This window comes from Pecten maximus, chromosome 3 (assembly GCF_902652985.1).
Source record: "Pecten maximus chromosome 3, xPecMax1.1, whole genome shotgun sequence".
Lineage (NCBI taxonomy): Eukaryota > Metazoa > Mollusca > Bivalvia > Pectinida > Pectinidae > Pecten > Pecten maximus.
In genome coordinates, this window is record NC_047017.1 from 2,758,524 (window position 1) to 2,781,134 (window position 22,611).

The window sequence follows — 22,611 nt, forward strand, 5'->3', positions numbered from 1 at the left end:
TGATATCACCTATTCTAACTTTTAAGTAATATTACTTTGTCATCTAAGTGATCCAGATACTCAAACTCTTTAGTGGGCTGCGGTGGCCTCTTGCATGGTTGCAAGATTGAAACCCACTTGAGGCAGATGCCTGGTACCGGTACTGACCGTAGGCCGGTGTTTTTTCTTCAGGTTCTCCGGCTTTCCTCCACCTCCAAAACCAGGCACATGCTAAAATGACCCTGGTTGTTAATAGGACGTTAGAAACAAAATAACCAAACCAAATAACCAAATCTTTAGTGATATCACTTATCTCTTAACAAGATTAAATAGTAAAAAAAAAGGGCCCCATAGTCCCCATTGCAGTCGTAAATCATATGAAGTGTCCCATCAAGATAGATTCAAATTTAGGTCACATTTCAAAATCACATATTTCAGCTTATTTATACAATATGTTGTAATGTTTTTCAGTTGTCACATGTTTCAATAGGCCATGATGGTATGCTTAAGAACAAGAAAACAAATTATTGTCTCTCAATTAATTCTTTATTGCAAGAAGAAGAAGACTAAATTTGAGAAAATATTCTTTCAGTGAGCGGGTTGTGAACCATTGGAACTCTTTTCCTAATGCTGTCGTTACATCATCAACGATCAAAACGTTTGAATCCCGATTGGATAAGCATTGGGGCAAACTGAATGTTTTTATAATCATGAGATAGACAATAACGAACTGATCATCCATATTTCGGGGGGGAAACTCATTTTAACTTCGATCTGGATATATAGGCTAATATTGCCTGCGTCCAGTAATATTATTATTATTTATTATGATATCTACTGCTGGCATATACATGTACATGTAGTTTAAAACATCCAAATAAATTAGAGGAACATTTCTTATTCACCAGTGACCAAGGTTTAGACCAGGACCCACCACCAACCAGACTGTTGGCAACTTGGTATATCTTCTGTGATATTCACTTGGTGCTAACACTTGGTAATTACCGGGTACCAGGTGAACTTCCTATCAGAGCTACATATGGTATACAGTGGAGTTTGCCGAAAAAAATCTTACTTTACGTTCCTCATTTGATAAGTTCGAACTATCTGAAATAGTGTCAGTTATAAACGGCCTGAGTTTGAACTATTAATTACTAGCTAGAAAATTATGGTTTTTCTTGAAAAAAATGTATGTTTGAACTATCTGCGTGTTCGAACTAACCAAAGGTTTACCATAAATAATATAAAGTGACCACACCCTATTTCAGGGTTCTGGGTGGTGGCCTAACTCAAACCAATGGTCACTGGTACATAAAACTGTAGTGTGACCTACCATTATGTGAGTCTGGGTCATGGAGAATGGTTTGGAATGCTCAGTGCCTTTCTCTCTCTGCTGTTCTTCTCCAGGTAACTCACCAGTAGGTACATGTATATATATATATAGATTTTCAGATTCAGATTCAGATATGTTTATTAAAGTGTCACGTATTGATACATAAAATATACATAAAATACAAGCATAATTTCATTAAAAACGTTAAAATGCATCAACACCCAGCCATATTTGGCTTATGAGACACTACTACAGTAAAATCTTGAGTGTCAATTAATATTAAGACTTATTGATAAAAAGTTTTGTCTTCTTTGGTACATATCAAACAATAACCTGGCGACGTCTTTTTGCAAATTATCTTCTTTCATAAGAACTATTAATTTATCTTTGCTGTTTAAAGCATTAAAATTCTGTAAATTAGCTTCTGCTTTATTAAAAACTAAAAGTCTCAAGTCAGAGTAAAAATCGCAATCAATATATAGATAAGGCATGTAAAAGGTCATGCTCATTCATGCATGACTAAACACACATACATGTAGGCAGGTGCCCTATTCAACTGAGTACCCATGCACAGGTAACACTGGACATTCAATATCACATATAGGTTAATATTACTTAGGACAATTCTATAATGTATAAACATCATTATCAATTTACATTACAATAGATAAAAAAATGTAGTTTGAAATAAATGATTAACTACCAATAACTACATTTTAAACAGAACTCCACCCCCTACCCCACCAAACATTTCAACATGTGTACCTGGTCAAAATCATAATTCAGGAAATATTGGTGATTATTTTCATTTCATTCATATCTTACCGATAATGACTACTAAAGCTGCAGATTTTCAACATTGAAAAATTGCATCTCATGCATAAAGTTAAGAAGAATCTTGCATGTGCAGATGTATGTTCTGACAATGTTTTGTGAGGAAATATTGTGGATCCAATGCTTTATGTATTGCAAGCATTTTAGGTTTTTACCTATTTAATTCAGATATCTGTATTTAATATGTATATTAATAGGGATATATATCTATTTAAATACAGATATCTGTATTTAATATGTATATCAATAGGGATATATATCTATTTAAATACCGATATCTTTATTTTCAATTTAGATATCTCTATTTATTCAATAATTATATAGAGTAATCTATTTAAAATAGAGATATACAGATTTAATTTAAAAACAGATATCAGTACCTGAAAAAAAAGGGATACATGTATCTCTTTAAAAAAACAACAGATTTCTCTTTTTTTTATACATAAACACAGATCTATACAAAATAAAATGTATCTCTATTTCAAGTACAAATATCTCCAATTTAATTAAAAACATATCTAATCTAAATACAGAATTCTGTTGGGGTTTTTTTCCCCAGTAAATAGAGATATCTCTAATTTAGATGAATTAAATTATGGCAAGCCATTTTACTATTTATTATGGCAATTAAGCTGTTATCATATTTATCATCTATTAGCTTTTAAAAGGTAAAATGTTTTTGGCATATAATATTTACAATACAGATACCTGTATTAAATACAGATCTTATCAATTTATTTGATAACTACATATATCGACTCGGTTACATTTTAGAGATATCTGTATTATACATGTAGATAGCGATATATATACAATTCAAATAAATATCTGTATTTAATGACAAAATAGCTAGAGGTTCCTGTATACATCTGAATTAAATGGGTAAAAACTAAAACGGCTTTCCATATTTATATATGTAGCCTATCACTTGTTCCGATTAAATCAATTTTCCTCGAAATTATCTACCATTTTCATTCAATATTGAAATTGCAAAATCAATATCAGCGTCAAGCTCTCTAATGCATGAGAAGGGTCAGAATCTATTTTTAGAAAGTGAAAGCTAAGCGTCTAACTCACAATCAAGTTCAGTAGAGTGCTTTGTGCACGATGTCTCTGGTTGCTCGTTGTGTTCTAAACAAAGGCAATCTACTTAAAAGACACATTATCTTTGGATTTGTAGCTGGGCAAAAAAGAACTCTAAAGGTAGGATTGAAAATTTAGACTGTCATGATAGAAGCTGACACAAAATTAGACGTAAACGTGGACGTTCACTTATACTGTCACCAGTTTTGACGGATTTACATAATATCGTACCTAGAACCTATCTGCGATATAGGCCCTATAACGTACGTCTGGACACGGACGGACGATTTCTGACAGATGGATAGTTGAACATCTGTTTGCAGCTTTGTTTTATTTTTCTTATTTATATATTTATTTTTTGAAATAATAAAAGTAATTTCAAATATAAGTAGAACTAACATAATCTGGGGGTATTTTTTTTTAAATTGAATGTATCCGTTTTATCATATGCGCAGCATACGTAGACAACAAGGGAGATATAGGAACATAGACACTTGTATTTGGTAATAAATTGCACCAAGAATTAAAACACAACATTCTCGACATGTACTAATTTTGGGTCTTAAAATCCAAGTGCTTACTAAAAATACTTCTAAGCTTATTTAATGCAATTCAAGCTAATGCCTATGTGGTAGACAAAAACTTAAAATTTATAGCGGTCATATATATATTCAATCATCAGTTTCTAAAGCAAACCACAACCAAGGTATATTGTAACGTCCGCTTATAATCACGGGATGACACATCATGTGTAAGTTTGTTTGGGATGGCTGTGGTGCGACAAACTCAATTGAACACAGGATATAAAGTTTACATATTTATTAATCCAAATCAAGGAGAGAAAACTCCCCTTAGAACTATCAACACCTTTAAATCTAGAATCAATAAACACTGGCAAGAAGTAGACCACAAGTTCTATCCTTCGTTACAACTACTTTACCATATGCAACAAGAAGTTACCAAGTGTATATACCGTATTTATTCTAATAAATGCCCCGGGGGCGTGAAATTTTTCCAAGGGGGGGGCGTTTAATGGAGATCAAAATTTCAGAGTCTGTAAGTTGTGAGATCTGTTGTATGTACCCATTTCACATCATAAAATGTGTATATGTATTCAAAACATTGTAAAACTAAAAGTGACAAACATTTTGACACCCGTGTATGAAATTGCAAGAAACATAAACTTTGTTATTTATACTTACGGTAGTTGTACATTACATATTACATACCATGGTAAGTTCTTTTTCTCGAATTGAGAAATTTTTCTTTCCAAAAAAAAGGGGGGGGGGGGGGGGGGGGGCGTTTATTAGGGTGGGGGCGTTAATTAGAATAAATACGGTAACTTAGAAGAAGATACTTTCTTTTTTCAACTTGGTCCAGGGTATATTGAATTGGAAATTTCTACACGACAAAATGTGACATTGGGAAAAACAAAAAATAGTAAAATTCATACAAATTTCAGTTTTTCTTTGATGAATATTGCCTTTATATTATTTTTTATTTCATTTTGTTATCTGTAGCTGTTTTTTTTTTATTTTTCAATATTGCCTTAATTAATATAGGTCTTTGTATATAAAACATACTTTATCATTCAAAAGTGATTTCGAAATTGGGAATTTTTTAGCGGCAAATTGGGAATTTTCGAAAGATACTTTTTAGGGGAATGGGTATTTTTAACGGACCCTGTTTCTATTGTAGGAAAATTCCTGTTTATATACATGTTTTCCTGTTGTAGATTGGAACTGAACTTCCAGCAGTGAATCTGTATGAAGAATCGCCTGATAATGCAATCAACATCAGAGATGTGTTCAAGGGGAAAAAGGGGGTGCTATTTTCTGTGGTGGGCGCCTTCACTCCAGGATGTACTGAGGTATATATGTACATGTATATATTGCAGTTGTAACATTTATCACTTACCAGGTACACATGTACATACTAACTAGCACATTGGCAAAAAAACAAAAACTGTTCAAACAAAAATTGTTCATAATAAGTAAGAGAGATGCAAATATCAATCAAATAAGACTTAGTCGATCAATATACAAATTGAGACTGTCTTGACTTTTCGAGGGAGTGTCCATGGCAACCTGATTATTATAAATCGAGAATGAGAGTTGATGAGAGAATTACTATAGATAGTGAAATAGTGAAATAATATCCAGGTTCACCAGATTAAATTGATTAATCAATGAATGCCTCAATCAACTGAGTACCAGGGCCCAGTTGCCAGAAAGTTTATTAGCTTGTAAATACATTGTATAATTACTTGATTAGTGAAAATCTCATTTTCCCTTTTTTTCAAAACCTCTTGTGAACATAGTTCTTCAACTTCACTACCCAAGCGCGTTCAATATAATAGTAAATACTTTCCTTTTCACGAAAAAGGAGAGTGTTGTATTGAACACCCTTGGCTAGCGAAGTTTATAGTTCTTGAAATATACCCAGATGCAGAAGAGTGTTATAGAGTTTTGTAAAAAGTTGTCATTTTCTTTACCAGAAGTGATTGGTCAAAAATTTAAGATTGTTGTTAAATTGTGATTTACCTAATCACCTTTTGAACAGCTGGTCCCAGCCAGTTTTTGAATACCAGATTTCTAAGTTACATTGTATAGATAAAGTTGGGACATTTACAAGGACAGATAACATTTGATGAACAATACAAAGACTATATTTTTTAGATATTGATCAGAGGGTGATACACGTCGTAATCTTAACAGTAAGAAAGTTAAAAAAAAATTAGGGTCCCTTAAGCTTTTGAACAAAATTTATAGATTTTTTGAAATTCAAAATATTTGACAAACCTGCATATGTGTGCATACACTGTAAAAAGATAGTTGATGATAGATGTACAGTATATATTAAATGTTAAGTCACCTAATCTGTAGATATCTTTTTTGGTTATATTGTGATTTTGATTTTTTTTCTATAGGTTCACCTTCCAGATTACCTAGACCACTTTGAAAAATTTAAGGTAAATGTGGTTTGCTTTGTTACCGGTAGTTTAACTAGGCCAGATATACATAATTCAACTAATTGTTCTCTGTCAGCTTCAGATGATCCATAAATGAAGACAGTCATTCTTTAAGACAACAAATTAAATGAATACTTATTTTTTAATAAGGCCCTCTATACTATGACTGATGGTGTAAAGAACAAATTTTGCTTCATTGATGAGAGTTAATGTTATGGCTACATGTATTTAAGGTACTATTAATGACTGTGCATACACATTTTAATATATTGGTTATTGAAAATGTAGTTCAAATATCTTAATGCATTGTTCAATGTTGTTTAATGCTGACAACGACTTTAGACTAAACTTATTTTACTTATCATATTTCAGAATGAAGGCTATGATCTAATCTGCTGTGTTGCTGTTAACGACCCGTTTGTAATGTCTGCTTGGGGGAAACATGTGAAAGCTGAAGGAAAGGTATGGAAATAGCTTCAGGAGGGATACGTCATATTAATTCTTTATAAATAAATTGAAAATGTATGTTATAATGGAAGGTATATATTTTAAATTGTGCTGATTTGAAATTGTATAACTAATTATTTACCAAATTAATGATAAACTTCAATTATTGGAATGTCTGAATATACTGGGTATTTCAGATTCGAATGTTGGCTGACACACAGGCAGAATTCACTAGAGCGCTCGATATGGAACTGGATTGTCGGAAAGTCATGGGCAATATAAGATCAAAACGGTAAGAGTGTCTCATGATGTTTTGTAAATTGTATATCTGTAAATAGTTTAGTGTAGGCACTAAAATATTGTCATTATTTCCATGATAACAGGATACAAATTTTAATGTTTACAAAATATAATGCTTTGGTATGTGTAACCTTTTCAAAAGAGCCTCACAGTAAGCTTTTCTGAAATATGACAGGAGATAATTTTAACATAAATTATACTCCATTTTTATGTCTATTATTTCTTTATTATAGTACCCTAAAAGGCATGTAGCCTATAGGAAGTCAGTATTCAGTCACATGATGTACAATGTACTAATGTAATTAGTCACAACTCTCTAAGTTTCCCTGGTGACATTTACTATTATTTAAGAAGTCGGTGTGGTTTTGTAATGAAGTTTCTACCACAATAAGCTGTGTTATTCCACTCTCAAGCCAGTGTATAAATGTGCCGACTGGATAAATATGTAACCTTCCGGTCTTTTGATTTGTCAAGAATTTGAACTTTGACCCGAGCTGCAATTGTTGTTGACGTCATCAATAATCGAATGACGTCACATCACTGGGTCCCGCTAAAGCTTGTGTCTTTTGTAACTTTAAAAAACAAACAAACTTACTTGTGTGAAATAAATTCCATATCCAACAACCACTTGTTGTGTAACCTCTATGTATCCAATTTCTCTACAGTTATTCATTAGTGGTGGAAAATGGGATCATTCAGAGCATCAACATGGAACCAGAGAACACCGGACTGGCCTGTCTCCTGTGTATCAAAAACTACAGATCCAAGGTTAAACCGGGACATTGACAATGGCTGTGATCCTTAGTTACAGTGCTATTATCTCCACCAATCATTATTTTTCTTGTATTTATTCTATTGTCATATTATTGACGATGGTTTTAGATTTACAACGAAAGAACATTTTGTTTAGATACATATATGAGCTCAATTAACTTTGCTCTAGGTTATAACATCAGTATTAACATATTAGACCCTGATATGATAAAATTTGGAAGTTGGAAATGAAACTTGCCAGCTTGTTGGTAGACACCATCATTAAAATATGAGGGGCAACAATGAATAATCTTGTACCCGAAGTAGTGGGTAGGCTTAATTTAGGAAAATTTATTCATAAAGTGTTGGATTTATTTTATGTGGCTGCACAAATTAAATGGGCGGTCTTATTAGCAGGCATGGCTTATTACTACAGATATATCAGGTAGTGTCCTACAAAAAGTTGTGTTTGGGCTATTATTATGTGTTCATGAAAATGAAATAATAAAAACGCATATGCCGATGTCCACCAATTAATTATAATTCATTTTAATGGCCATGTCAAATCATTATATATACATGTACACACACAAAAATAATTATGTAAATAAAATGACTCTTGATAACGTACAAATTGATAGGTTAATTATAGGGCAATGCAAGTTAATTGCATTATTACAGTAATAACCATTAAAGCAAACAAGGTATATAAATGCCCTTGATTTAGAAGAAGAAAACAAATTATGCGAATTAAATGAGTTTTAAGTGCCATTTTAAGGTTTCTGTTATAGTGGTCATTAAAACTAGATGTTGGTCACCATTATTTTGCAATTATCTTATGATGGCAATTAATAATCATCAATTAAAAACAATTAAGTTTGCCCATTAATTTACACCCTTTAGTTGGTACATTTTTAACTGGTATACAGTTAATGGATTTTTAATTGGCAATTGAGGGGCACATTTGCCAGTAGTATAATATCCTTGCAACGAATTGAACTTTATTCTTAAACATATTAACTAGTGATAAGTTTAAGCAATTACGTACATGCAGCGATATACAAATGTATATTGAATCAGTACTTGAAATGATGTTCATTGTATACCTTTAGTTTGTACTCGGCCTCCATTGATTTTGCTGTCAATTTTTTCAATAGAAACATGTCTGTCTGCCAGGAAGCAATATACCTTGTACTCTGTATAGATTTGGCTGGCTTTTCTCCCCTGCCAGAAGGGGCAGTGGTTAACCATGGAGCGAAACATTTGCCTGATGTCAATAATTCCTTTCAAATAACATCTTGTCATTAACCAAAAGATCTGGGATGGATGGATGCCAAAATTGTAGAAGTAAATGTCACAGCAGTTAAATGTACTAAACTCTTCAAATTATTTGTTTCTGATCAATACCAAGAATTATATTATAAGTCATGTAACATTGACTGAAAAGAAAGGGAATGAATTTTAGTTCAATTTCAGTAGAAAGGGTATGAATTTTAGTTCAATTTCAGTTCCACATCCTTGAACAAGATCAGCTTTGAAAGTTACATGAATTAAATATTTCAACAAATCTTTGACTTCATAAGCTGTGGAACAGATGAATGATATGGCATTGTTGCAACGACTTAATCCAATTAACCAAAAGGGTTCTTATTTGTAATATATTGCCTCAGAAGTGTTTTTCAATGAAATAAAAAAGTTTGAACTTTAAATTTTATAGAATAATTTGGAATAATTCCTGTAATTGATATTTTATACTATAATATGTAATTCAAAATGATTTTGTTTGTAAAAGATTTTTTCCTTGGTTTATTTATACTTGGATTTCTTTACCAACAAACTCCACTGCTTATTCAGAATGCAGTCTTATTGTATAATGGTGGCAGTATAACAAGGTTTACTGTATGATTGAGTCAGTATAGCAAGGATGAAAATTATTATTATTTTGGTGCTTTATATTTGAAAATACATGCTGTTGATATGTTGGAAATGTGTATGTGTTTATATTTGTAAATTTTTGCTTGAATGTACATGTAAGTAAATGTTTTCAGTCAGGTCTTTTGGTAATTTATATTTTCATGGTTAACCATGCATTGTCTGTAAATATATTGTAAATGTATATCATGGAATTGGTTCTTGATGATTGCTGTAGCTCTTTTCTATTCATAATTGATTGTTAGATATGGTTACCTTTGATGATTATAAGGATAGTTCAAATCAAAACATGTAGAATTTAGAGTAATAGAATCTTACATGGGTCTGCCCTTGGACATGGATATCCCAACCCTCGTGTGTGCACAGGCAAAAATGTCTTGAGGTCAATTTGGAAAAAATATTTGAAAAATATTGACCTGAAAATGACCTGAAATTGAGGTCAATGTCACATGAGGAAATTTTCAGGTCAATTTCAGGTTAATTTCAGGTCAAATTGACATGAAAAAATCTTCATGTCAATTTGAGGTGAAATTTGAGGTCAATTTGACCTGAAAATCTTGACCTGAAATTGACATGAAGACATTTTGCCTGTGTAAGCGTTTGGCTTGTCAGCACAAGGCTTGTAATTATCAAGTGCTGGTCAGCAAAACTCTTACATGAGGGTTGAGATATTGCTGTCCATGGAACAAACCCATGGAGGATTATTTTTCTCACATACTTGATAAATGTGTACAATGTGTTGTGAAACATATTTATTGCATCATCATCAATGTCGCATGAACTGCATGAAGTAACTGATCACCTTATCAATCAATTTGCAACGTGGTCACGCTGCATAAAAGGATGATGTTACGCTATTGGGTAGCATTACAGCGTGTGTCAACTGTCTCTATATCTCTACACTGTGGGAGATCGATTTTTCCTGTCCGTAGCAACTACGGTATCACCATGTGAAGTATGTGAGAAAAAAAGAGTACCAGTACTTTGGCCTGTAATTTTGAACTTTTTTTAGAATAGGCTAGTTACTGGTGTAAAGTTAAGTCATAGATGAAAATCTTTATGTCATGTTTTGTAAGCCTGTAATGATGGGGTTTATACATTATACATAGTGTAATGAAACTGCTCAAACTTCGAATTATTAATGGATTAATGGTAGCAACGGCAATTTCTATTGAATAAAATTCTAGATTACCTTAATTCTTGGACAAGTTTGATAGTCATTTATTTCCTGTCATTAATTTTGTTTGTAGTTATGGCGTTTTCAGTACATGATTGGTCTTTCTGAAATTTCACGTACAGTCTTTACATTTGCAATAAAAGTGTTTCTCTGACACGAGATCTGCCCAGCAGTGCCATTCTTAGAACACAACAATAGTTGATATGTTAAAGGGCCATTTCATTGCTGAAATGAGTTTATGCTATAAAAATGATAAATAAATGGAAATCTTGTATTTTTCTCAACTAGTGAAAGTCATAAACTTTACCGTAATACAACACTCAAAATTTGAAGATAACCCAAAGTTCTTTAAAATATAAGTTTTTGAGAATGTAACTTCGCCAACAGCTATCAATACAAGCATGCACAGACAAGTTCACAAACTGAAACGAAAATGGCCGTTCCCTAAATAAGCGATTAGCTAATGGGTCAATGAAATCGGAATCAGGGAGAAAACGAGGAGATGACAAGATAGACAAGGTAATAAAAAGTCGTATGAATATTGGCAACTAGATGGAAAGATGGAAGAAATCGAAGGAGGCCGTTTTCGGTCAAGTCAAACGAGGAATTTGCATTGCATCAGGAAATTTCTGCATGATAATCGACTCGACAGCCTGACAGGTCCGTAATGAAGTTATGCAGGAAATTACACTATTTATTCCATCACAGCTATAGTCACAAATCTGAATGTAAGCTTCTTTCATTTATAATTCTTATCAATTACTTTACAACTCATATCTGCTGTTAGAATCAATGAACGCCCCTCTCTGTATTATAGACAGAAAGAGTAGCATTAAATAGGGGACATGCTATGCTTATTGTTGAAAAGTGATTACCTGTAGTCCTATCACCTTTCTCAACAAGATGATTATTGAGCATTTGCTTATCTAGGTTAACTTGCAGCCCCTTGAATGGAGTAACCACGAAGAGGGCTTATTTACCGAGTCTGTCCTTATCTGTTCACCTGTAGTAACCATGGAGAGGGCTTATTTACTGAAAAAGGCCCGATCTCTTCACCTGCGGTAACCATGGAGAGGCTTATTTTCTGAACCTCTCCTTATCTCTTCACATGCTGTAACTATGGAGAGGGCTTATTTACTAGAAATGCCCTTATGCCTTCACCTACAGAAACCATTGAGAGGGCTTATTCACAGAACAAAGCCCGATCTCAGTTCATCTGCACTCCCTGTCTGCAGAAACCACGGAATGGGCTTAAAGCTGAATCTGTCTTTATTTCCTTCACCTGCAGTAACAATAATAAAGAGGGCTTATTGACTGACCCTGGCCTTATCTGCTCACCTGATGTAACCATGGGAACGCTTATTTACGAAGTCGATCATTATATCTCACCTGTAGTAACCAAGGAGAGGGCTTATTTACTGAGTGTCCTTATCACTTCACCTGTAGTAACCATGGAGAGGGCTTATTTACTGAGTGTCCTTATCACTTCACCTGTAGTAACCATGGAGAGGGCTTATTTACTGAGTTTGTCCTGATCTATTTACCTAGAGTAACAATTGTAAGTGTTTATATACTGAAACTGTCGTTGTCTTCATTTACCTGAATGTGCGCCCTGCAATAACCACGAAGAAGGCTTATTTACTTAACCTGGGCTTATCTCTGATCGCTTACTGTTACATTGCCCTTAATGCCAGTACTAATATGGGTATGAGTGAGATTATCAATGAGCATGTGCTTCCAACAAATATGCAGGCTTAGTCAATGCATTCTCGTTTTATTTGCTCAAAATAATTTTGTGAAAAAAATAGAAAATTGACTTTTCCTCACACGAGTTTCACGGCCTCAAAAGTCGTGTAGTATTTATGTTTAGACCATTTGATTTGTGTCAAGAATCGAACTTAAGATGTCATCAAAGTTCAAACTTGAGCACAGATATTACGGATTTGTTGTTCTCAGGGACGTGATTAAGTAGATTAATGCATTTTTTAAACAAAATAAATGACTCCACCATCTTCATGTTAAATACGGTGAAATCAGAGACATATATAGACATATATCTATATATGTCTCTGGTGAAATGAATGATACCTTAATTAATTTGTAATGTCAAATTATTAATGTAAAATAGCCTGCAGTCAAATATGCAGAAAAGTCGGTGTATGTTTTAGCCATTTAATGTACATGTATAATTTGAGGATGTTCAATGAATTAACTCCGTGAGTCATTATGTTGTCCTTCAAAATACATATAGTTATATCTCAGTGGTTCATGCATGCGCAGTTGACAGTCTACATGTATATAGCTCAATTCAGCAAATGAAACTTATCAGATAAAAGCCCAGCTACTGGTTTTTTATAGGCTGGTTTTTTTTTTTTATTGTGTGAGCTATTTTGTACCGTTAGCACGTCTCAAAATCGGCCGTGGTTGACAGTATTCGATAAATGATACAAGGAATTAAAGCTCTATCCCATAATTTGTCTCCCGTAATGCATGGTACGAATTATACATTGTATGTTAGACAAGATTACACGAAACATCAATCGCGATTGCTCCTCGAGGTTTGACTATATATACTATTTTCCATGAAGATCGAAAACAATCGTTATACTATTGTATATATATGATGACATTTAAAGTGTAATTGTTGGTGATATTTCGATATTATTATTTTGAACTAATGGTTGACATACATGTACAAAATGTATATGCATTCAGACCCCCTAAATCACGCGTTTTCATTTTATTGGTATATAATATAATGTACAGTAGTTGTGCCGTTGACAGATAATATTGAAGGCGGCTGCATATAAAGGGCACGTGCCTTTTTAATTCCATATAAGGGTGGTCTCGCGTTACACTTACTCTACCGATTTAATCAGAGACTTATATCAGATATATACGTCTCTGATTTAATTAAGTTTTACTTGTATGTGTGCTTTCAGTTTTACTTAACGATTTGAATAGTTATGATTAAGTTTCAATAATAAAACAACGTGTTTTACTTAAAAGCTTTCCTTTTTGTGATCGCGGCGATGATCGCAGGTGTTTCAGTTAACGTTGTTACCCTCGGTCCCTGGCTAGGGTCTGTGTCCTGATGCAAAAGATACAAATGTATACGAGTTGTCTCCCTTCCCACAATAACTTCAACACAAAGTGCGTAAAACATCTAGAAGTGCACGTGGTCAAACCAGTGTTAGTTGTTTTAATTGATATTTTGCTCACGTGTGTAGAAATAGCAGCTTCATATAACCAATGTTATATGTTTTCAATATATGACGTTAAATAAAATTGATTGTACCGCATCGTGGAACTGGAAAAAATACTATCTTTTGAAACCTATATTTTCTGACAGGGTAAACTAGAGTGGTGTCCCTTTAATTGTTTGCCGAAAATCAAAGTGAAAATGGAGGTAACCAGTAAGAAAATAAGTGATGACGAGAAAATCAGAAATGCTGCTACATACAAAGCTGACGGAAATGCCTTCTACAAAGAAAAAGATTTTAGGAAGGCTATCGGCAAATACCATAGAGCCATTCTACAACTGAAAGCAGTTGGAAGTGAATCGAAGTGTGCTGCTTTGTTGCCGGTGCCGCTGACAAATGCTGCCCCACAAGAACTGTCCCCTGAAATGAACGACTTATTCATTTCTTTAAGGGTGGATTGTTATAACAATTTAGCAGGTATATACAGTGATTCAGGTCATATATACTGACAGCAGTACTGTAGATATAATACATATCACATCGCATGTACATCAGGTGAATCTACACGTGCATGTGTGTACCTACTGTGGGCACGGCACCTAGGCCCAAGCTTATAGCTAAGCTTATAATTATTACTATTAGGGTCCAAAACCTGCAAATAGACGTGCATTTAACAGTTTGTCTGATCAGTACTACAGTACAGTAAAATCTACTGTACATGCTGTCAAGATTTATGCATGAATGTGTAAATTATTAGAAATTATGACAAGTTAACTGATCATGATTAAATTATTTTATATATTTTTTTTCTACATAATGAGTACTGAGCAGTAATACTAGCAACTATATATAAATACATTATATGTGCTTATAAGATACAATAATAAGCCATACATAAAGGCTAGTTTTGTCATATAAGAAGACTTTGTGGACGAATACAATATGATTTAAAAGTCATCGTGATTTGGTTGTGGTCATCAATGATTTATTTGTGGTCATCAATGATTTGGTTGTAGTCATCAATGATTTGGTTGTGGTCATCAATGATTTGGTTATGGTCATTAATGATTTGGTTGTGGTCATCAATGATTTGGTTGTGGTCATCAATGATTTGGTTGTGGTCATCAATGATTTGGTTGTAGTCATCAATGATTTGGTTGTAGTCATCAATGATTTGGTTGTAGTCATCAATGATTTGGTTATGGTCATCAATGATTTGGTTGTGGTCATCAATGATTTGGTTATGGTCATTAATGATTTGGTTGTGGCCATGAATGATTTGGTTGTGGTCATCAATGATTTGATTGTGGTCATCAATGATTTGGTTGTAGTCATCAATGATTTGGTTGTGGTCATCAATGATTTGGTTGTGGTCATCAATGATTTGATTGTGGTCATCAATGATTTGGTTGTGGCCATGAATGATTTGGTTGTGGTCATCAATGATTTGGTTGTAGTCATCAATGATTTAGTTGTGGTCATCAATGATTTGGTTGTAGTCATCAATGATTTGATTGTGGTCATCAATGATTTGGTTGTGGTCATCAATGATTTGGTTGTGGTCATCAATGATTTGGTTGTAGTCATCAATGATTTGATTGTGGTCATCAATGATTTGATTGTGGTCATCAATGATTTGGTTGTGGTCATCAATGATTTGATTGTGGTCATCAATGATTTGGTTGTGGCCATGAATGATTTGGTTGTGGTCATCAATGATTTGGTTGTGGTCATCAATGATTTGGTTGTAGTCATCAATGATTTGGTTGTGGCCATTAATGATTTGGTTGTGGTCATTAATGATTTGGTTATGGTCATCAATAATTTGGTTGTATAGTCATGTATGATTTGGTTGCATGTAGTCATCAATGATTTGGTTGCGGTAATCAATGATTTGGTTGTGGTCATTAATGATTTGGTTGTGGTCATCAATGATTTGGTTGTGGTCATTAATGATTTGGTTGTGGTCATCAATGATTTGATTGTGGTCATCAATGATTTGATTGTGGTCATCAATGATTTGGTTGTGGTCATCAATGATTTGATTGTGGTCATCAATGATTTGGTTGTGGTCATCAATGATTTGATTGTGGTCATCAATGATTTGGTTGTGGTCATCAATGATTTGGTTGTGGTCATCAATGATTTGATTGTGGTCATCAATGATTTGGTTGTGGCCATGAATGATTTGGTTGTGGTCATCAATGATTTGGTTGTGGTCATCAATGATTTGGTTGTGGTCATCCATGATTTGGTTGTAGTCATCAATGATTTGGTTGTGGTCATCCATGATTTGGTTGTGGTCATTAATGATTTGGTTGTAGTCATCAATGATTTGGTTGTAGTCATCAATGATTTGGTTGTAGTTATCGATGATTTTGTTGTGGTCATCAATGATTTGGTTGTGGTCATCAAATATTTGTTTGTAGTCATCGATGATTTGGTTGTGGTTATCAATAATTTGGTTGTAGTGATTAGTTATTTGATTGTGGTCATCAATGATTTGTTTGTAGTCATCAATAATTTGTTTTTAGTCATCAATGATTTGTTTGTGGTCATCAATGATTTGGCTGTGGTCATCAATGATTTGTTTGTCATTAATAATTTGGTTGTGGTCATCAATGATTTGGTTGTGGTCATCAATGGTTTTTTTGTAGTCATTATTATATTAACAAAATTTGATTATACATACTTCTATCTATAAATCATTTCCATTATTACAGCCTGTCTACTGCACCAAGAGAATACCAACTACAATAAGGTATTGGAGTACTGTGGTCAAGTCCTGTCAGACCGACCATCGAACAGTAAAGCCAGACATCGGAAGGGTGTTGCCCTGTACCACCTAAAACGTTACGATGAAGCTAACTCCATTCTCCTTAGTTTAGAGAGTGCAGGTAAGACAAAAGAAACAACTGTTTTATCACCGATATATATATTCTTCTTTAAATGTCTCTCTTTTATCTTGATTGGCTTTGCAGTTATTCCCCTAACAGGAACAATGGGGACTAGACACTATTTTTTATGCTGTGTGTCTGTCCGTCCTTTTTCATCGTTCCATCTATTCCTAAGCACTTTATCTTGTCTGGGCTGTACATGTATTTCCTACAATACTACGTCATACGTATACTTGAGGCATGGGTTGACATAGATAAGTCTATGTGTCATTCAAGTATGTTTTTGTATATACATGGCAGAAAGGCCTCGCGGCAAACTCTTGTTTTTTTTGTTATTTTTTATACATTTACCTTTGCAAGGATAGATCTCTTTTTCTTATATCATATATATGTATATATACATATAGGGATTGAATGGTGTCTTTATTGCATTTAAGGTGGTATAAATGCTATGGGGTATTGACATTAATGTATTTCACTAATGCATATATATTTGAAAAACACATAGACTTTAGCATTAGAACTTTTATTTTTCAAAATTCATTATGCATAAGTGCCTGGATACACTGTTACTAGGTAGTAATCTATGGCATCATATACAAATGTAGCAGAACTGGACTGGGATAATCATCGGTGACCAAGTAGCTCAATTGGTAGAACATTCGGCTACTGTTTGGAGGTCCGGGTTCGAACCCCAGTCTGGCTGCTACATTTTCTCTTTCTCCTGATACACATATGTACATGTATTATATATTATTGGCTGGATTGAAAATATTCTTGTATTAAGTATTTGTTACATAGTTTCAGAAGACATTTCATTAAGAAATATATATATTCTACTGATTAATTATTAATTTCAGATGCAGCAACAAAAAAGTACCTAGCACTCTGTAAGCAGGCCATGCGAGAAGAAGATAAACAGCTTCAGAAAACATATCGTGCCATGTTTGGCAGCAGCTCAACAAAACCAATGGAGATTGAGAAAACGTGACCTCAATATATAACATGTGGAATGTGAAAGTACATAAAGTGTCAGATGGCTTGCATGAAATGTGATACATATAAACTGTATGGAAAGTGAAAGTGAATGATCAGTGACTATGAAAATTATCCATGTAGGATGTATGGGACGTGAATGTTATATGTGGCTGCTCGATCTGTGATAGTATGTTTAATATCTACTCCATGATCTTCAACAGAGTAATGTTTAATAACTTTTGTGGCTGACAGAGTAATGTTTAATGTTAATGTTTTGTGGAACTAGTGATGATAAACTTGCATTAACTTGCTGAAGGCAGGTTATGAAGTATTTAGAATGTACCAAGTAAAGCTTAGGATACATAAGCTATATGCATCTGCATCTGGTTGGTATTTTTAGCAAAAAAGCTACTCCTACTATATAAACAAGGTATAACGCTTGAAAAGTCGCAACTACATGTAGGGATGAGGTTTGATTTACTCTGAATTAAATATCAAATGCACACATACTTCAGTAATGTACCTTTGTTTAGAATCCTCAGATATCAATGCATGTTATTATATATTATATATATTATATTATATATATTATATTATATATAATATTCTTTTGTCACGTGCAATGCTTTAAGTGGTCTGCTATCGGACGATGCATCAGCCTTGGAATGGAAGTGGGCTATCTATTTCAGAACAGTTTTGCAACAGGCAATTTGATTGGTTGACAGCTCAGAAAACAATATTAATTTTATATTAATATATATAAATCAGACTCCCTGTTTTAAATTTTCCAAACAGTTTTAAGATAGATAGCCTACTTCGAATTCTGTTCCATAGTTGATGCATCGTCCAATCTTCAAGTGTTACACTATATTGATATAGTAGTAAGGGCCAATATTTTTTTGCTATAAGTAGTAACCAGATGCAGATGCCTTTGCTAGGTATTGTGTATAACCTTGTGATTTTGTATTCAGAAACTTGGAGACTGCTGTTTTAACTTTATTTCTGACTAAACCAGAGTAGACAAGTATTAATTTAGTAAAGAGAGAGTAATGTCTTGTTTATACAACGTACATACTTGGCAAAATAAATTAAAGACATAATAGCAATCCAGTCTAATTCTATTTCTGACGTTCAACTGAAAAGGGAGGTAACTGTGTAATTGAATTTTGAAATAAGTTCAATAACAAAAGTTAATACTGATTTTAAACAAATTTAGTAAATTTACCTGAGTAGACATATGTGCCTGCTTCTGGTTATGAGGTATTGATAGAAAAAATGTTGATATTGTAGGAGTAGAGGCTGACATTTTTTTTCTATTATTACAAACCAGAAGCAGGCGCCTGTGATGAGAACTTCTCAGAAGATGAGATTATCTACAGGTTGGCTTGACAAATCTGTAACATGCATTGTGTGGCAGAAAAGGAAAAATGCAATGACCAGATTGGGACTCGAACCCAGGACCTCGGAAGTCTAGACAAACGACCTAACCATTGAGCTACCTAGCCAGCGGCGTTCAGCGAAGTTCAGCTTGGCCACACCCCTTTCTCCTTCAGCAAAGTCTTCAAACCTGAAGACACACGTGAGACCCTAGGAGTGAAAAAACGCAACGACCAGACCAGGACTTGAACTTGGAACCGCTAAACTCTAGACGAACATTCCAAACATTTTGGGTATCTGGCCACCGGCATTCAGTCCAGTCAAGTTCTGCTACACATCGTACATATGTAGATGAAAACGAGATTGGAGGTCCATATATGTGTACTATCCAAATACTTTTACCTCTCTGGTACCTCTAGTTTTCTCTATCCGAACCTCGGGCCAATGGAAAGACTAAAAGTGTATTCTGGATGTTGCTGATCATACTTTGTTTCTTACAATATGTCCCTGCCCCTTCCCCCATTCAACAATGTATCATGATCAATCAGGCATGGGACAGGTTTGAACTAGAGACCGATAGGATGAGATTTTAAACCAAATTTCATATTCTTATTGCCAGTATAGCCACGAAAAACAGCGTACTAAAAAAATGTATCCCCATTCTTTCACGTTTACTGTTAAATATATTTAGAAATACAGTGTATTGTTTAACATCACTTCAAGTAAGCTGTAAAGTACGCTAGCTGTGACCCCTGCCATTGACATGTCATACTGTAGCGGACTGACCAATCGGAAAGAAGCTTTCAAAGTCGGTCAATTGGCAACGCCCATGCTGGTGATAACTACGATCTGTATGTTGACGAAGCGGTATATTTGGAATGTTGTGGACGTTCTCTTACTGAAGATTTAACAGCATATTTGGATTTACTCCACAGTATGCATAGTGATGTGCAGGGCTTAACACAATTGATCATGGTTCTATTGCATGGTCCGTATCCAATCAAAACACACGTTGCTGTCTTATCTCATAACTAATGTCTTATCTCATAACTAATGTCTTATCTCATAACTACTGTCTTATCTCATAACTACTATCTTATCTCAACTACTGTCTTATCTTATTACTACTATCTTATCTCATAACTACTGTCTTATCTCATAACTACTGTCTTATCTCATAACTACTGTCTTATCTCATAACTAATGTCTTATCTCATAACTACTGTCTTATCTCATAACTACTGTCTTATCTCATAACTACTGTCTTATCTCATAACTAATGTCTTATCTCATAACTACTGTCTTATCTCATAACTACTGTCTTATCTCATACTAATGTCTTATCTCGTAACTAATGTATTATCTCGTAACTACTGTCTTATCTCATAAGTACTGTCTTATCTCATAACTACTCTCTTATCTCATAACTACTGTCTTATCTCATAACTAACGTCTTATCACATAACTACTGTCTTATCTCATTACTACTGTCTTATCTCATAACTAACGTCTTATCTCATAACTACTGTCTTATCTGATAACTAATGTCTTATCACATAACTACTGTCTTATCTCATAACTACTGTCTTATCTCATAACTACTGTCTTATCTCATAACTAATGTCTTATCTCATAACTACTGTCTTATCTCATAACTACTATCTTATCTCATAACTACTGTCTTATCTCATAACTACTGTCTTATCTCATAACTAATGTCTGATATAAAATCTCTGAATGCAATGTCTTTTTTTTTAAATATGCCTGATCTGTCTAAAAAGAGATAATTAATAGCATGTCTCTTGATCAATATATTAAATCTTAGAAATATGTTTACCTACTTTAAATATAACGTCTTTATTAATTGTTATTTGTCATCGAGCTCCCTCCTCTCCCAGTTTCAATCTGGATTTAGGCGCGGTGATTCATCAACTAATCTACTACTTGCGATCATTCACAATTTATACTTAGCCTCATATAATGGTAAAGAAGCTCGTATGATTTTTTGTGATATTAATTAAGCTTTTAATTGTGTTTGGCGCAAAGTTCTTATTTGTAGATTATCCAGTTTTGAAAGAAATTCGAGATTCATTGTGAGTTTGTTTTGAAAATTATCTTTCCAATTATACACAGAGAGTTATCATCAATGGGAAAATTCAAATTGGTTAAATATTAATGCTGGTGTTCAACAGGGCTCGAGTCATGGTCCTCTGTTATTCTTGATTTACATAAATGACATTGTTAAAGACATACAGGCAAAAAAGTATATTCGCTGATGACGCCTCTCTTATAGTTACTGTTGATATGCCTAGGGTCAGAGCAGAACTTCTCAATTATGACCGAAATAAAATTCATATAATATTAAACCATAAAACCTTTCCATTCTGCCTTAATTATGAACCATACTAATATCTCTGAAGTTACTTCTCATCAACATGACAATAATTAAATTTGTTGGATTTCTATTGAAATATATGTTATTTGTAATATAAACATTAAGCGGCTTTATTTTTTCAATACATTTAGCATAACTATATATAACTACAGGGCATGTCATGAGCTACATTGATATGAATAGAATATATTACGATCAGTACTTGTAAGTATATCATTGCAAATAAAATATATTTATTTTGTACAACGACTAGGATATAGATCCGCGTCGTGTATTTTTATATATAATTTGATATAGGGGAAAACAACAGTAGTACATGTGTGTTAACTCATACATTTTGCACGATTTGATTGGTCGATATGAAAAACTTCGTTCATTGATCGACCAATCATTGCGTTCCATTTTGGAACAATCGAAAATTACTTTGGGACATTTTTTATTGTAGGTGAATTTCTTGTCGAAAACTTTTTCATATGTTTTGCACTTAAGTACATTTTTTTAAACTTAAGTGACAAAATCACTTAATGACCATTCGGCTTTTTTAACACTTAAGTAGTTTCTGTATTTCATCCTAAAACGGCAACCCATATGGGGATCGCTCAGAGTCATTTATAAAAAAAAAAACTTACTTCACTAACAAGTTGAACGACCGGATTGGTCGAATTCACATTTCAGAGTACAGGTACATGTACAGTGTTTGAGTTTTTCACGGTACATATTTTACCTCCTTACGGCCTAGAACGACCACGTCTCAGGTAGCACACCACAGTAAGACAGCCTGGCCATGGGCAATTTTTTTGTTAAGCAAATAACTCCTGTATTATGATATGCATAAAAAATGAAAAAATAAATGTACACTATAATTAGTATATTCAGTATGAAGTAGTACATACAGGCTTCACATTTATTAAAACAAAAATCAATAAATTGGTTCCGGATTTTAAATATCCGG

The 22,611-nt window shown here is 33.6% G+C and overlaps 2 protein-coding genes across 3 annotated transcripts; both read left to right on the forward strand.

The window, feature by feature from the left end:
* Positions 1-3,242: 3,242 nt before the first annotated feature.
* Positions 3,243-10,829, forward strand: LOC117322951 (peroxiredoxin-5, mitochondrial-like). The gene is made up of 6 exons (XM_033877919.1): positions 3,243-3,349; positions 4,965-5,099; positions 6,159-6,200; positions 6,573-6,662; positions 6,845-6,939; positions 7,613-10,829. The coding sequence occupies exons 1-6, from the start codon at positions 3,254-3,256 to the stop codon at positions 7,731-7,733; spliced, it is 579 nt and encodes a 192-aa protein (XP_033733810.1). The 5' UTR covers positions 3,243-3,253; the 3' UTR covers positions 7,734-10,829.
* A 3,337-nt stretch (positions 10,830-14,166) lies between these two features.
* Positions 14,167-18,989, forward strand: LOC117322952 (tetratricopeptide repeat protein 9C-like). Of its 2 annotated transcripts, XR_004531623.1 has the most exons (4): positions 14,167-14,489; positions 16,736-16,909; positions 17,770-18,114; positions 18,358-18,989. XR_004531623.1 is itself a non-coding variant. In XM_033877920.1 (3 exons), the coding sequence occupies exons 1-3, from the start codon at positions 14,213-14,215 to the stop codon at positions 17,898-17,900; spliced, it is 582 nt and encodes a 193-aa protein (XP_033733811.1). In that variant the 5' UTR covers positions 14,167-14,212; the 3' UTR covers positions 17,901-18,989. The 2 variants fall into 2 exon arrangements, 1 of the variants encoding a protein (XP_033733811.1); XM_033877920.1 differs by having other exon boundaries at positions 17,770-18,989.
* Positions 18,990-22,611: the final 3,622 nt, after the last annotated feature.